The sequence below is a fragment of the Rattus norvegicus genome, chromosome 7, assembly GCF_036323735.1.
Source record: "Rattus norvegicus strain BN/NHsdMcwi chromosome 7, GRCr8, whole genome shotgun sequence".
NCBI lineage: Eukaryota > Metazoa > Chordata > Mammalia > Rodentia > Muridae > Rattus > Rattus norvegicus.
The window spans coordinates 124,345,879-124,360,861 of NC_086025.1; the positions used below are offsets into that span (position 1 = coordinate 124,345,879).

At 42.2% G+C, this 14,983-nt stretch overlaps 1 protein-coding gene across 1 annotated transcript in view; it reads right to left on the reverse strand.

Annotated features, from left to right (window-relative positions):
* Positions 1-14,983, reverse strand: part of Slc2a13 (solute carrier family 2 member 13) — a 327,266-nt gene that overhangs the window by 66,998 nt on the left and 245,285 nt on the right. Inside the window, exons 5-6 of the mRNA NM_133611.2 lie at positions 13,327-13,490; positions 7,237-7,357 (exon numbers count right to left, since the gene is read on the reverse strand). Of these exons, the coding sequence (NP_598295.2) occupies positions 7,237-7,357; positions 13,327-13,490 (285 nt within the window). The remainder of the gene's footprint in view (positions 1-7,236; positions 7,358-13,326; positions 13,491-14,983) is intronic.

Consider the following 14,983-nt stretch of genomic DNA (forward strand, 5'->3'; position numbering starts at 1 on the left):
AGCACAGGCCTATAATCCAGAGGCTTAAGTAACTCCTGGTTTGGGGCCAGTCTAGACATCTTAGCAAGAATTTACCTTGAAATAAAATTAGGAAAAAAAAAGAAGGGAGAGAGGGAGTGAGAGGAAGGGAGGGAGGGAGGGAGGGAGGGAGGGAGGGAGGGAGGGAGGGAGGGAGATGAATAGAAGTAGCTCAGTGGCAGGGAACTTGCCTAGCATGTATAAGTCAGGTTTAATCCCTCACATTGTGGAAAATACGCTTGACATCAGATTTTAATGTGTTGTGATCCTGTAGGGTTTTTTTTACTTCCTAAAAACACTACTCCATAAGGAGGTGTGCAGCAGTGACACCTCCTGTGAGGTGTGCTGCGAGGCCTTGAGAGGCAGGTGCTGTGCCGAGCCTGACTCACCACCAGTCTGCACCACGAGTTCTGCATTTGTTCCAGTAAAGGCAAAGCTTTGCTTTTTAGTACCCATGACCTATACTGCAGCTCTCAAAAAAAAAATTTTTTTTTAATGAAAAATGAGAACTGGGCTGGAGAGATGGCTCAGAGGCCAAGAGCACTGGCTGCTCTTTCCGAGGTCCTGAGTTCAATTCCCAGCAAGCACATGGTGGCTCACAGTCATCTGTAATGGGATCTGACGCCCTCTTCTGGCCTGCAGACATACATGCAGGCAGAATACTGTATACAGAATAAATAAATAAATCTTTTAAAAAATGAGAACCCTAAATGCACATAGAATGCGCTACATTTTAATTAATCTTGCAGTTTATTTACTGACATAGACTTGTCCTTTGGCTAGGGTCATTCACTTCCCCCCATTAAATCCATTTATTCAAACCGCAAGCCTGATCAGCCATAGTGGTCAAAGTTAGTTCCACTGAAGAGACATTTTAAGTGGGTTACTATGATTGGTTTTTTTTTTTTTTTGTTTTTTTGTTTTTTTAAAAACAAACAGTTTGGAGCAAAGCAGCAGGCATTTCCCGTGAGCCACACCGAGAACACAGGAGGGCGTCTGTGTAATCTACCGGGGTAGCGTGAGCAATACGTAATAGCCAGACGCTTAGCTGTTGATTGGTAGATATTTTATCGTTTGGTCAATATGACTTACAAGACGGCGATTTTCATTTTGTTAAAACTTAGAAAACAGTTTGAAATCTTACCAGGGCTCTTATTCAGCATTATTATTTAGTGGCATTTCCTCAAAGGTTGTGTTCTCGTCACGAACACTTCTGCAGAGTATAGACCCTCTGTTCACAGATAACAGAATGGGGTATTATTTAAATATTAACAGAATTCTAAGTTGGCTTTTTTTATGGGTTCCCTGCAATGACCAAACTTCTAGAACAAGAATATGAGCGTTAGTGTGTCCACTCCAGGCCCAGGGCTGCTCTCTCAGCCTGCTGTCTGGATAAGCTACGGATAAGATAGTCCCAGCTACTATGCCAGTCCCATGCCTGGCTGCTTTCCCACCACAGTGACCACGGACTGACCCTCTGAAACTTTACTAAGTTGCCTTGACCAAGGTGTCTCTTCACATTACTAGAACAGTAAATAAGATATCTGGGTTATCTGAGATACATAATTTTTGTCTCTTTTCTTTTTTTACCTTCTTGTTGACCTTTGAAACTAATTGGTGAAGTTCAGAAAAGTTTTCACATATGTATTTTGAGTTCAAAATGAATACATGAGGATATAAATAAAAGAGGGATGTGAGTAACAAAAAAAAATGCTTAATGCTGGCCTGCTAGTGCACAGTTTAGAACTTTATGCTGGCCTGCTAGTGCCTGGCCTAGAGCTTAATGCTGGCCTGCTAGTGCCTGGTGTAGAGCTTAATGCTGGCCTGTTAGTGCCCGGTCTAGAGCTGGAGAATGGGAAGAGTCTCAGACTCCTATCACTGAAAATGTTTCTAAGAGGTGGATGCTCTGGCCAGTTTTCCTGTCAATGCGATACAAGCTACAATCATCTGGGATGAGGGACTCTTAACTGAGAAAATGTCTCTACCGCACTGACTGTAGGCAAGGCTGTGGGGCATTTTCTTGATTCAGGATTGATATGAGAGGGCACAGTCTACTGTGTGTGATGCCAACCCTGGATTGGTGGCCCTGGATTCTATACTGAGTCAGACTGAGTGAGCTAAGTAGTAGACTGGCGTGCAGGGTTCAGCCATGGTCTCTTCTCCTCTTCCTATCTCCAGGTTCCTGTAGAGATTCTGATGCTGACATCCCCCAGTGAACTGTGATGTGGAGGTATAAGCTAAACAGACCCCTTCTTCTCCAGATTGTTTTGGTTATATCATTTAGAACAGCAACAGAAAAGCAAACGAATACATCAGTCTAGAGTGACGTTGCACAGCCACATGCTAAGCCTAACGGTCATTTTGTCATGTGCTTGCTCCCTTGTGTCACCCAACCATCTATTCGGTCTTGTTATTTCCTTTCATCCTATACCCCAAATCTATGTCCACTGTCACCAAGATAATTCTTGTTGCCTAGGCTACCCATGTCCCTTCATCCCTTTGTTCTTCTCTCATTAATTCCGTTCTCCAACTCTAGTAATATCTTAAATATGCAAACCTGATTATGTCTTTTTCTTCTTATCAACCTTGAAGTCCTCTCATAGTCCAGGGACTCTCATGACTTATGTGGACTAGGCATGTTAGGATCAGCTATCATCCAATTCATTTGTGTGTGTGTGTGTGTGTGTGTGTGTGTGTGTGTGTGTGTGTGTGTGCGTGTGCGTGCCCGCTTGTGTTTTTCATCTATTCTTCAAGATCAGGTTCCTTGAAGAACACATATTTTCTTTTGTCTTGAGACAGGGTCTCACTGTGTAGCCTTGAATGGCCTGGAACTTACTACACAGACGATGCAGGCGTTGATTCTCAGGCATTTGCTTGCCTCTGTCTCTTGAGTGCTGGGATGTCTCCATGCCCAGCTTCCTCATGCGTCTTTGTGACCTGTATAGAAGACATAATAGGTTCTTCTGGGAGTTCACTGCTCTTACTCTTTGCACATTTGTTCTTTGGATTCCTCCTTTTATGTTCCTGGCTTACCAAGAAGCACTTGTTTTTAATGAGAGCCTATTATAGAGCCAAGACTGGCAATGATCTTAGATTTCTGATCCTCCTGCTTCCTCCTTCTAAGTACACAGATTATAGGTCCATATTCACTATGTCTGGCTCCAGAAAGAGCTTCCTGGCTCTAGGAAACAAACGAGGTTGGAAATAGAATCTTAGTGCTATGAGGGCAATTCAAGTTCTTGACAAACTTCAAGTCATCAAAATAAAAGAAGTCATGGAGAACTCAAAAGGGTGATTTATGACTCAATGTAGTCATAAAGTCATGCCCAGTTGCTAAGCATGAGCAGAAACGATGAACTCATTATTGCTAAGGTGTTAATATGAGGGACAGTAACAGAGTAGGAGTTTTGCACATTCCAATGTTACATAAACATTATGATTAAATCTGACAGTATCATAGTGCTATGTCAATGATGTAAGACTATCAAACATGGGCCCATGCATATACAGCCATCCAATTAGACAAGATGGATGAAGCAAAGAAGTGCAGACTGACAGGAGCTGGATGTAGATCTCTCCCGAGAGACAGCCAGAATAGGGCAAATACAGAGGCGAATGCCAGCAGCAAACCACTGAACTGAGAATAGGACCCTTGTTGAAGGAATCAGAGAAAGAACTGGAAGAGCGTGAAGGGGCTCGAGACCCCATATGTACAACAATGCCAAGCAACCAGAGCTTCCAGGGACTAAGCCACTACCTAAAGACTATACATGGACTGACCCTGGACTCTGACCTCATAGGTAGCAATGAATATCCTAGTAAGAGCACCAGTGGAAGGGGAAGCCCTGGGTCCTGCTAAGACTGAACCCCCAGTGAACTAGATTGTTGGGGGGAGGGCGGCAATGGGGGGAGGATGGGGAGGGGAACACCCATAAAAAAGGGGAGGGGGGGATGTTTGCCCGGAAACCGGGAAAGGGAATAACACTCGAAATGTATATAAGAAATACTCAAGTTAATAAAAACAAACAAACAAACAAACAAAAAACCAAAAAACTATCAACCATGGCTAAACTGGGCAAGGAACGAATGTAGTAAGTCTAGAATTACTTGACATGGCTTCTGAGAGCAATGGAGAATGGAGGGAGTACTGCTTTCCTGAACTTGTCACTGCCACAGAGGGTTGAGCGGATGAAATCAGTTTATACTCTAGATGTCTTAGAGCTTCATTTAAAGAAGAAAGCACAGAGTGACATCATTGGACACAAGGAGCCACGCTAGGAAGCTTTGCATTCTTGCCTTGATGGTGTTAGATATGTGGGCAGGGGCAAGGGATACTTTACATAAAAAACCTTGGAAGCCTAATGGGTGTGCTCGCACACTCTGCCCCTGTCTCCTGTGCCTTCAGAATTTCCAGTGGTGAGTCGAGGTCACTGTTCCAACTGAGAAACAGTGAAGAGAAAAGTGCAGCGGGCTGGAGCTGTAGTCCTCCAGTGAATTTTGATCGTCACAGGACATCATGTGCAGTCAGGAATGTGCTGACCCGGAAATGAGCCAGCTCTCAGCGGTTTGGTAAGATTATCCATGTCTCTAGGTTGTCTTCACTGCCCTCCCTGGTCTAAGGCAAGAAGACAGAGCCTGAAGGTACCAGAAAAAAAAAACAATGTCTGCAAGGAGTGCTGTGCTAAAGCGCCCCGCATGGGAAGCCCACAGGAGAGGTCTAAAGAATACGCAACCAGCTAGAGTGCTCTGGGAAGACGATATGGTGTATGAAGAGAGGTCTAAGTTAGGTTACATTGAGTGCTTTGCCTACCCTGAGTATTTGTGACTCGATGCTGGGAATAGAACTTGAAGGATGGGAACGTACTATGTGATGAGCGAAATAACAAGGGTAGTCAAGGACTCAGTAAAGATCTTAGCTGCAAACCACGTATTACCCTATCCATATCTTTGATGCTTACTGCCTCACTTGACTCCCAAGCCTCGGCTATCACATACCTGCATCCCCCAAACGCCCATACAACATTCTGCTACAGCTCAATCTGCCCACACCAGCTTATCACCTTGTCTCAATCAGTTACCTTCTTTCCTATGCAAAGTACCTTCTACCTGGTTCCTCATGCAGACACTTCAAATTCTCTGAAGACGCCTTTCTCTTGAGCTTGGTCACTTCTTTTTGATGCCTATTGAATTTTCTTTTGAGTATGTCAAGAGTCAATCCCCTTTTCTAAATCTCCAGTGTTAGTGGCACAGTTCAGATACCTAGCATCTCAATCACAGACATCTGTAACCGCTGCCTTCTTATACGGATGCATGGAGTTTGGGAACCCACGCATCCAGAGAGAGATACTGAATGGAAATTCTGGGCAAGGCTCTCCTCTGCTTAGAATCTCTCCATGCATGCATGTTCTTGCTCTCCAGCCAAAGAGTGCAAAGCCCTTTTATGGCCTCCTCATTTTAGTCTGCTGTTTTCTTGTTGGCCCACAGTTAGTCTTTTCTTCTTACCCCATTCCTATCTTAGTCAGCGTTTCTTTTTTTTTTTTTTTTTTTTTTTGGTTCTTTTTTTCGGAGCTGGGGACCGAACCCAGGGCCTTGCGCTTCCTAGGTAAGCGCTCTACCACTGAGCTAAATCCCCAGCCCCTTAGTCAGCGTTTCTATTCCTACACCAAGCATCATGACTAAGAAGCAAGTTGGGGAGGAAAGGGTTTATTCAGCTTACACTTCCACATTGCTGCTCATGACCGAAGAAAGTCAGGACTGGAACTCAAGCAGGTCAGGAAGCAGGAGCTGATGCAGAGGTCATGGAGGGATGTTACTTACTGGCTTGCTTCCCTTGCCTTGCTCAGCTTGCTTTCTTATAGAACCCAAGAACCAGCCCAGGGATGGCACCACACACAATGGGCCCTCCCACCCTTGATCATTCATTGAGAAAATGCCTCACAGCTGGATCTCATGGAGGCATTTCCTCGAGGGAGGCTCCTTTCTCTGTGATGCCTCCAGCTTAAGTCAAGTTGACACACAAAACCTGCTACTACGAGCCTTACTCATAGAAAATTTGTGCGCGCAATACATATATGTATTTGCCATTCTTGATATATATGTTGCCATTCTCACAAAACCAGCCAGTAGCTCCTGGGTACTTGCATGGTCATTGTGCCTACTCTATTCTTGATGGGCTTACTCCACTTAACTTTCCAGGGCTAAATTCACCACACACACACAAAGCTAGTGTTCTCTAAGCTCTATCATTCCAATCTTCATTCTGTTATGGTTTTATTAATTATATCAGAAGACATAACAAGGAAAACTTACACATGCAAGTGCTGTTTTAGGCATTTTCTATATGTTATTTCATCTTCATTCCAACCCCCAAGGTCCTCACCCCATAGATATTCCACGGATACTTTCAAGTGCATCAAGACCATAGAAGATAAAGCCATAGTTCATAGGTACTTTGAGATTCTATAACTGAATGCCTTGGGGAACAGTTGTGTCTACAGATCTTTAGATGCCACCACAGGTATATTAAGGCTATGCCATAAATAATCAGAGAGACAGTGCTTGACAGAAACATTCCTTAGGACAGGTCTGAATTCTCAAAGCTGTCCAATCACTCTTTCAGTAAGTCACCTTTCTTAGGCCACCTCTCAGCCCATTCATTTTCACATAGCGTTCACACTGTTAGACTTAATGAGACCCAAGGGAAACTTGGACATGGAGACATTTTGCTTTCTTTCACCTTTGCTTCCTCTTCCTGAGCCCCAGGAAGAGCAACCATGCTGGGAGAGCTTCCTGCTATATTTGAAATAAGAGGTGCTGGCCATGACTTTCAGTAAAGAATGTGAGTCTGGTGGACACTGGCAGTAGGCCCAGTCCAATAGCTGACAGAAGTTATTCACTTTGCCTACCACACAGATGCTACTAGCTAGTTAGCTAAACTATGTTTGCTATGTTGCCAATGAAGTATTGATCCCCAATCTTAGTTTTTAGAGGTAAATCACCAATGTGTCGTACACCTCACTTTTTCTTCAGTTCTTTACATTCTGTCTTGAAGATTATGGTTTTCATACAGATAGTTCCCGATCACTTTTTCTGTCACATTCCCTTCAGACACAAGCCTGCAACTCTGAAATCTCCTCTTCATTTATATTTTAGAAATTCTAAAGGCAAATAAAAGTGACTGCCCTTGCATGAAGAAGAGTGAACCTAATAAAATCTCACCTGTATTCTGTGCAGGTGGCATTTTGACCCGAGGGAGCCGTTGGTCTGAAAGTGACCCGTGGTGAGACCTGAGCTGAGAGCAGAAATCCCAAGGCAAGAATTGTAAGTGCTACTGTGGTACCTAAAAAAAAGACCAACAACAATGATATGCTTTTTACTGGAGTATTGACAGTGTTATTTCAACACAGACTCGGTTTGACACCGTAGCTCTGAGTAAAACTCCTTGATTTATCTTCCCTAGATTTAAAAATTCTTTACTATGCAAACTTATGGTCAGAAGAACTCACTTGCACACACCTATTGTGAGACTCAAAGAAGGCAGAATTTAAAGCCAACCAGTTGTTAGTCAGAGTAAATTGGTAATGATTTCCTAAGAATGAAACAACAAGACGAAACCAAAGGAAAAATATCTAAGATGGATTATAAATGTCAAAATAAATCAATCAATGAAAATAACCCTCGTTATCAAGTAATTAACACAATGGAAGCACAAAAGGAGAGAGATGTATAGCAAATGTTCCTGTGAGAGCCAAGAAATTCTCCCAATGGCATTTGATCAGGTGAGATTCGAATTAGCAAAATAAGGCACAAGACTGACTATTTCTAAAGCAGTTGACAAGATACAGCCTATTAAAAAAGGAAACAGCTTTCCAAGGAACACACGCCACATGCCCTCATTCACCTTCCCCATAAGTACTTTGGACTGAACATTTACTCTTCGTTTTAAGAAATAGGAATCATGATCACTTCTACCGCCGGAAAAACCAAATGTCACCAGATCTCACATCACAGGGCATCGTGCAATGCTCATGCTTGGAAGGAGGAGGCAAGAGGAGAACAAGTCTATGCCATCCTGGGCTATGATGCAAGACCCTGTCTCAAAAAGTCATGTGCTAGGGATGCTTTCAGAGGTACAGCACCCGACTACCACAGGGCCCTGCACACATCCAAATGTGCATACATACATGCATGTGCCTGCATACGCTCACACAGACATCAACTTTTAATCTCTGTTCCAAGCACAGAATTGTGACCCAGGACAGTATGTTTAGAGGATGGAGCTTAGGGGTGGAATATAGGCGGTACTAAAGGGTTTTACTGAAATGACAAGCAAGCGATTTATGATACAATGAAAAATATCATTAAAGGAGTATGTAAATGAGGAGTCCTGGGAGAACATGTGGCAGGACAGCAGCAGCTGGGCTAGGGTGGTCTTGGTGGGTGTTGCCCAGCTTTGGTCTGAGCAGAGCAAATGGCTTTCCCTGAGTTAATTTTGTCTTCTTTAAATGGATCTTAGTGAAAACACACGTGGAATTTTTTAAATTTTACACACTACTACTTAATTAAAAGATCATTTGTAATGCTCTGTGATGTAGAAAAACATGAATTACTATAAAATTGTTAGACTGTGCAGAGAAACAGACTTTCAAACAAAGAAAAGGTCGAGTGAGGGGCAGGGTAGGATTAAGGATGACCACATGTCTATGGTCAAACTGAACCTCAGTAGTTACAAAGCAGCTAGTAAAAAAATCCCGAGACTTTACGCTCCTCAAAAGGTTATCAAACTCTGAGTTGAGACACAAAAGAGACAGTTTTACATTTCAAACATCTTCTTCCTTAAACAAAACAAAATACAGTGTGACTTCTCTTGCTAATTTGTCAACTGAAAGTACACAAGTACATGGCTGTCTTCCTTGGTTACTTTGATAGTTCACGGCTATGAATTAGAGTAAAGAGTTTCATCAGGAAACTTTGATACTTTAATGTGAGAAGGAAAGATGCTACTTTCCTTTATAAAGTTGCTAAAAAAAACAAATGTCCATAAAATTTATCATATGCTTAATAGAAATTTTCATATAGTCATATTATCTTAGCTTTTGGACAGTAGGCCCAGCACATTTTTCAAATATCTAACATTTAAAATATATATTCCAAGTACAGACATGTCTCAGGAGATACTGCCTAGGATGATTGGTTTTCTCAACGATGCCTATTTTTGATCAAGATTCTAAAATTTCAGTGCTCAATGTAATCATTTCTGGTGGGGGAATCTCGAAAGCCAACTGTGTCTGAAGCTTCTGCCTTTAAAAATCTTCCAACATGAAAAATTCAGGGACTGGGTCATCCTGGACACAGTGACCTCTCAGCCGCTAGAGTTCATTCATCATCTGGGACATCCTAAACCACAATGCCTGGGTTCCCATATCGTCTGGGGCACTCTGAACCCCAAAGGCTAGAACTCCTACATCATCTGGGCCACTCGAAACCGACAGCCACTGGAAGCCACATTGATTTCTATCTTAATCCAATTTTGAAGAAAGTAAATCTTGAAAAGCCAGTTAATTGCATGAGGAACATTTGTAGATCTTGGCTTCCACTTGGAGGGAATTCTGGGATACACCCCGACCTCAGAGTCAGTTAAACTTTCAGAAGATGGGGTCTGGGTGTCAGAGCTCAACTGGGGACTGTGCCACTCAGGAAAAGATGAAAGCCCTTAGATCATAGTAAACTTCGCAGGGAGCATAGCTTCTTAAGTGATTCCGTTTATGGTATTAATTCGAAAATTATCTTGAGAAACACAACTTTAGCTTGCTTCATTCTGTTATACCATGAAACTACCCAAATCACCCATGTTGCTAGAACTTGTTAGCATGCAACAGTATGATACTATACTGTAGCCTTTGTCCACAGATTCATTGTTGTCATGGGATACATGATGTTGTCAAGTTCATAATATAGGACTGACGCTTCGTTATGTTCTTTAGTTTTTTAAGAGAAATGTTGAGGGGTATTCAGAGACGACTGCTCAGACACTGGTCCAAGCCAAGAGAAAGTCTTTAGTAGCGGGCCAGAGACTACACTGGATATTCATGATTCTAGTGTAGCCCCGAGCCTTTCTCAGAGTAAGCTTTTAAATGCAAAATCCATGTCTGAGTTGAGCGACACCACTTAACAAGAACAACTGAACTAGCCAGAATTGGAGCCACAAAAGCCTAAAGCAGGTTAGTACATTTTGATTCTCTCCTAGAACTATGAATTTTGATGGATTAGGTCTTCGTTTTAGTTTTGGCAGGTGATGCTGTCTAGGGGCTGACTTTTACAGGCTGGTTGGTACTTCTATCATGGAGTCAGTGGTGCTAAGGTCTGGGACCCTGTTTATTGTTTTTTTTTTGTTTTGTTTTGTTTTTTTGTTTTTTGTTTATTTGTTTGTTTTAATTTCTCTTAACCAAGTACACTGGTACTTTTGGAATTTTGTTGACACTCTCCTAATAAAGACATTGTCTACGGAAAGTAAGATATGTTGGATAAATGTTATTTTGAAAAAATTTGGTGTAATGTTACATCAATTGACTGGTAGAGAGTTTGGTTCATGAGTAAATTGCTCAGCAGAAGTAATTTTTCTTTTCTAGCCCCCAGCTCTCACAAATGTGCCTGAGTTCTACCAGGGGAAGATGCATGTGCTACAGAACTTACTGATAGAGCCTGAGACAGGGTGGAGGAACCCACACTTTTAAATACACGGCCTTGGACTTGCCGAGGGATATAGCCTATCTGAGACATTTTCATAAACTTTGCACTACAAAAAAATTGTTTATATTTTCCTAAGACTTAACACCCATTCCTTCTTCAGAAAGCACCCTTTCACTGTTCATTGAAAGAAGAAATTGTTATAAATTGTTAAAAAATTTTTTCAACTGTCTCAACAAGCCAGCAAAATACTAAAATGTCTGAAGACTACAAAACATTCCTTACTTAAAACACAGAGTACATATTTTATATTTTTTGCATTAATTTTTTTATCTAGGATTTAATTTTTTCAGTAATTTTAAAGAAATTGTTACAAAACCTATCTAAGTTATTTGTGATGAGTTAATTGTTTTAACTTGATTGCATCTGGGATCACAAAGAGACACAGCTCTGGGGAGGTGCATAAAGGTGTTCCTAGGTAGATTAGCTAAGGAAGGGATGCTACAGAGATAAATGGTCCAAGTAAAGAAGACTTCGGTCGGCCTGTCGTATCTCCTTGCTGGTGAGGGCGTCTACTCTGCTGATGTTGCTATTGCTGCTTGTCCGGCCTTCAACTGCAGACCAAAAATTAGGGGCTGTACGTCCACGCCTTCAGTGCCAGACTGAGGGAGCTAAATCATGCAGGCCCCTGGATTGAGAAGTTCTCAGCTTCTCCACTGTGAGGGAGCCATTGCTGGATTATCCAGTCCATATAGCAAAAAAAATCAAATCAAATAGTCCCTTTATAATATACATCAGTTCTATAAATTCTATTCCTCTAGAGCCTATAAAATTGACACATATATGCACAAATTCATTAACACCAATTTACTATTATATAGTATTATAGCAAATATAACATGATTAAAATTAATCTTTTTTTATTATTTTGAGACAGGATCTTGATATGTAGTATGCACTGGCCTTATCTTACTGTGTGGCCAAGGCAGGCCTTACATTCTTAAAAAGATCCGATTCTCCTATTTTTGCCTATCGAATGCTATAATTATGGAGAGGTAGAATCCGGTCCATATTTGTGTGCGTGCGTGAGAGAGAGAGAGAGAGAGAGAGAGAGAGAGAGAGAGAGAGAGAGAGAGAATATATACAGGCATAGTCAATCAATGGATTAGAGTGACTCATTAGTTTGTAATGATAGATTACCATTGGTAGAGCAGTCCTGAAAAATATATTCACAAGGTGGGCTAGAGATTGGATTGAGGCTCACGGCAACACTAAGAGATGGTGTCAAGTGCTTTCTGTGCATGCTTGGGGACCCGTGTTCAATTGCCAGTGCCCTCAGATGTGACAGCTTATGTCTAAAATCCTAAGACCCGAGTAGTGGAGACAGGAGTATCATTGGTGTTTCCTGTCAGCTACTCTAACCAATCCGTGAGCTCCAGGTTCAGTGGGAGACCCTGTCGGAGTGGGAGGCCCTTTCTCAGCGTCAAAAAGAGACATACGTAGGTGCTCCTAGCGTGTATTATCTCGTTCTTGCATCTCTTCTTTCTCTTCTTACTTCAGCAGGTTTAGAAGTATCTGCTCTAAAACCTGCTCTTGTCCCTCATCTGTCTTCCCTTAATTTGGGACTCCTAGGTATCACCCTGAGCCCTAGGCGACCCTTCACCCTTGCTTCAGTGCTAACACGTGGAGTGAACGTCCGTCCACTGAAAACAGGGCTTCTCACTATTGAGGTAAGATCGGGACTGGGAACATCCTGCTCATTCCAGGACGCAAGGCTGGAACCCCTAGGAACCGATGTTGGAAATCAATGCATTTTCACTCCCCAAACTGTGGTAAGCGCCAAAGCGGTTTTGTGAGGTGAAATTTTCAGATACAATTTTGTTTAGGTAGATTTTAGTGAACGCTACTCTAGAATCATTGTGTTTAAGTGTAAAACACACATTTTGCTCCAAATATAAAGTTGCTATGGGAATACAGCCAAACTTTTGTACCCTTGGGGAAAAAAATGGCTTGTAATTGTCTAACCATGTAAAGACAGCATCAAAGGTGGGGTCCTTTCAAGAGAAACAGGAGGTGAAACGAACAGCTTTTAACTCAAAAGGCACTCGTGTCTTTCCTTTGTTTGCTATCCTATCAGCCCACACTTGACCAATCAGATTTTGCCCTAGCATTTAGGCCCGTTTAAACGTTTTAAAAAAGTCTTCCCTTGCTTTGTGAAGGAAGATTCTAATATTGCTTCCATGCTACTCCAAATTCAAAACTACAGTGCTGCAAAATGAGATCGTTAAATGACAAGCTTTTCAAGCGAGGGCAGAGAACACTGGCAATGCTCTGCACCTTTGCTTCCGGGAGCAGCTCTCCAACCGTTGACAGAAACACACCCTCAGTAAATGTGTCCTCACAACGCCTTCGTATCGCACCCTTGTTTCCAGCCACTTTACCGCAGAACTGGTTGAACGACCTTATCTTTTATTTACTTGATTTCTGTCAAGCATTCTAGGCGTGTGGCACTCAGCTCAAAAAAAAAAAAAATCACACTCAGAATCTGCTCTTATCTTTTGAGAGAATCCCTGTCACCATTAGAAGGTATATGAAAGCAGGAGTCTCCATCCAGGCACCTACCTGCCAAACTGCCAAAGGTGAGCTTCCTGCGGCCCACCTTCTCCACGAGCCAGACGCCCACCAGTGTGAAAATGAAATTGGTGAACGCTGTAATGGAAGCCAGCCATATTGCAAGTCTATCATCTTCCACGCCGGACATCTGCAGGATGGTCGCGCTGTAGTACCTGCGAGCAAAGAACAGACTGGTTGTTGTTGGTAGTCATTCAGGGAGGCTGTCAACCACACAGAAAGATGCAGCCACCCGAAAAAAATAAATGGCTAATTCCACTAACAGCATTGTTACAAGAATTCGCGTAAGCCCTTTACAGGATCACATGGAGGAACCATTCTTATAGCTATTCCAGAGAAAGAAGACTGAGTCCTTCCAAAATGAAATGTTCCACCCTTAACACAGTATGTAGGACAACAGGTTCACTACAGCCATCAATGAATAGCTGTAAAATGACGGAGTGAAGGGACTGAGTATAATGGAGTCATGGTGGTGGTGTTGCATGTGAAGGATCTCTGCAGAGAAGCTGCAGGAGAAGGTCGTGTCAGGACGTACAGCTTTGTATGAGATGAGGCACTGACCTGTGCACACGAGAATGGTTTGGTGGTTTCTGGGAGGTTAAGTCTCCAGCATGAGCTATTTCTCTTATTTACTGGAATCCAACAAGACAACAATTTTCTCATGAAGTACTTTTCTATTGGAAGAACTCAAACACCCAGAGCCCACTCTGAACCGTGGCCTTGCCTAGCTTTGTGACATTCTGAGTGAGACAGTGGGTGTTTGAGCAGTATGTGAAATCAAGCTGGTTATTTTCATAGCAAAAGGAAAAAAACCCTGAAGCGTTTAGATATTTATCGATGCTTACATAATATTTCAAAGGTGAAAACTTGCCTTAAACATGCATCTTTGATTCATCGATGACTTGTTTGCTAGTTTTTTAAGCTAAAGAGGATGGCTCTTAGAGGAAATATTAACAGCATCACCGCTCAATCATCTTGACACTGTATCTTTTTCTTTGAAAATAGCAATCCAAATTTACAAGTTACTGTGCAACATGGAGGATATATTTTACTGATCGCAGTAACAATTACATAACATGGGCAGTTTGAAGAGTCTGAATGATGACAGCTGTAACAGAACCACAGATCCCCAGTGGAATCGCCCCTGTCATGAAAATGGTGAATGTTTTCAGAGGATAAAGCCATGAAAAATAAATCTGTGAATGTGATCCCTTCCATCTGGACAGTGCTTTTTCCGGAACGATTTTCAAGTGCCACCGCACACGTGAATGCAGAGGTCTGAACAGCAAGGGCCTTTGTGTCATCTGCAGAAGCAAATGAACACTTGGTCTCACAAGGCAGAACTGCTCAGGAAAACTCAACTATGTAATGCTGAAATGCTGTGGTACCTGCTATGCTACTCCATGGCAGGGTCTTCCCTGCGTTCTAGCAACCAGGACCAACACACTGAATAGAATCGTTCTCAAAAAAAGGAGCAATGGAAAGGAAACAAGGCTATTCTAATGTTTACTTAAAACTTGCACAACTACCAGAGCTACTTTACAGAATGCAAAGGAAAGCAGTATTAAATTGTGTTTACTTAAAATAAAACATTATATAGGTGTAAAACTATGGTCTTACTAGAGCTTTAGGGGCAACATGTGATCAG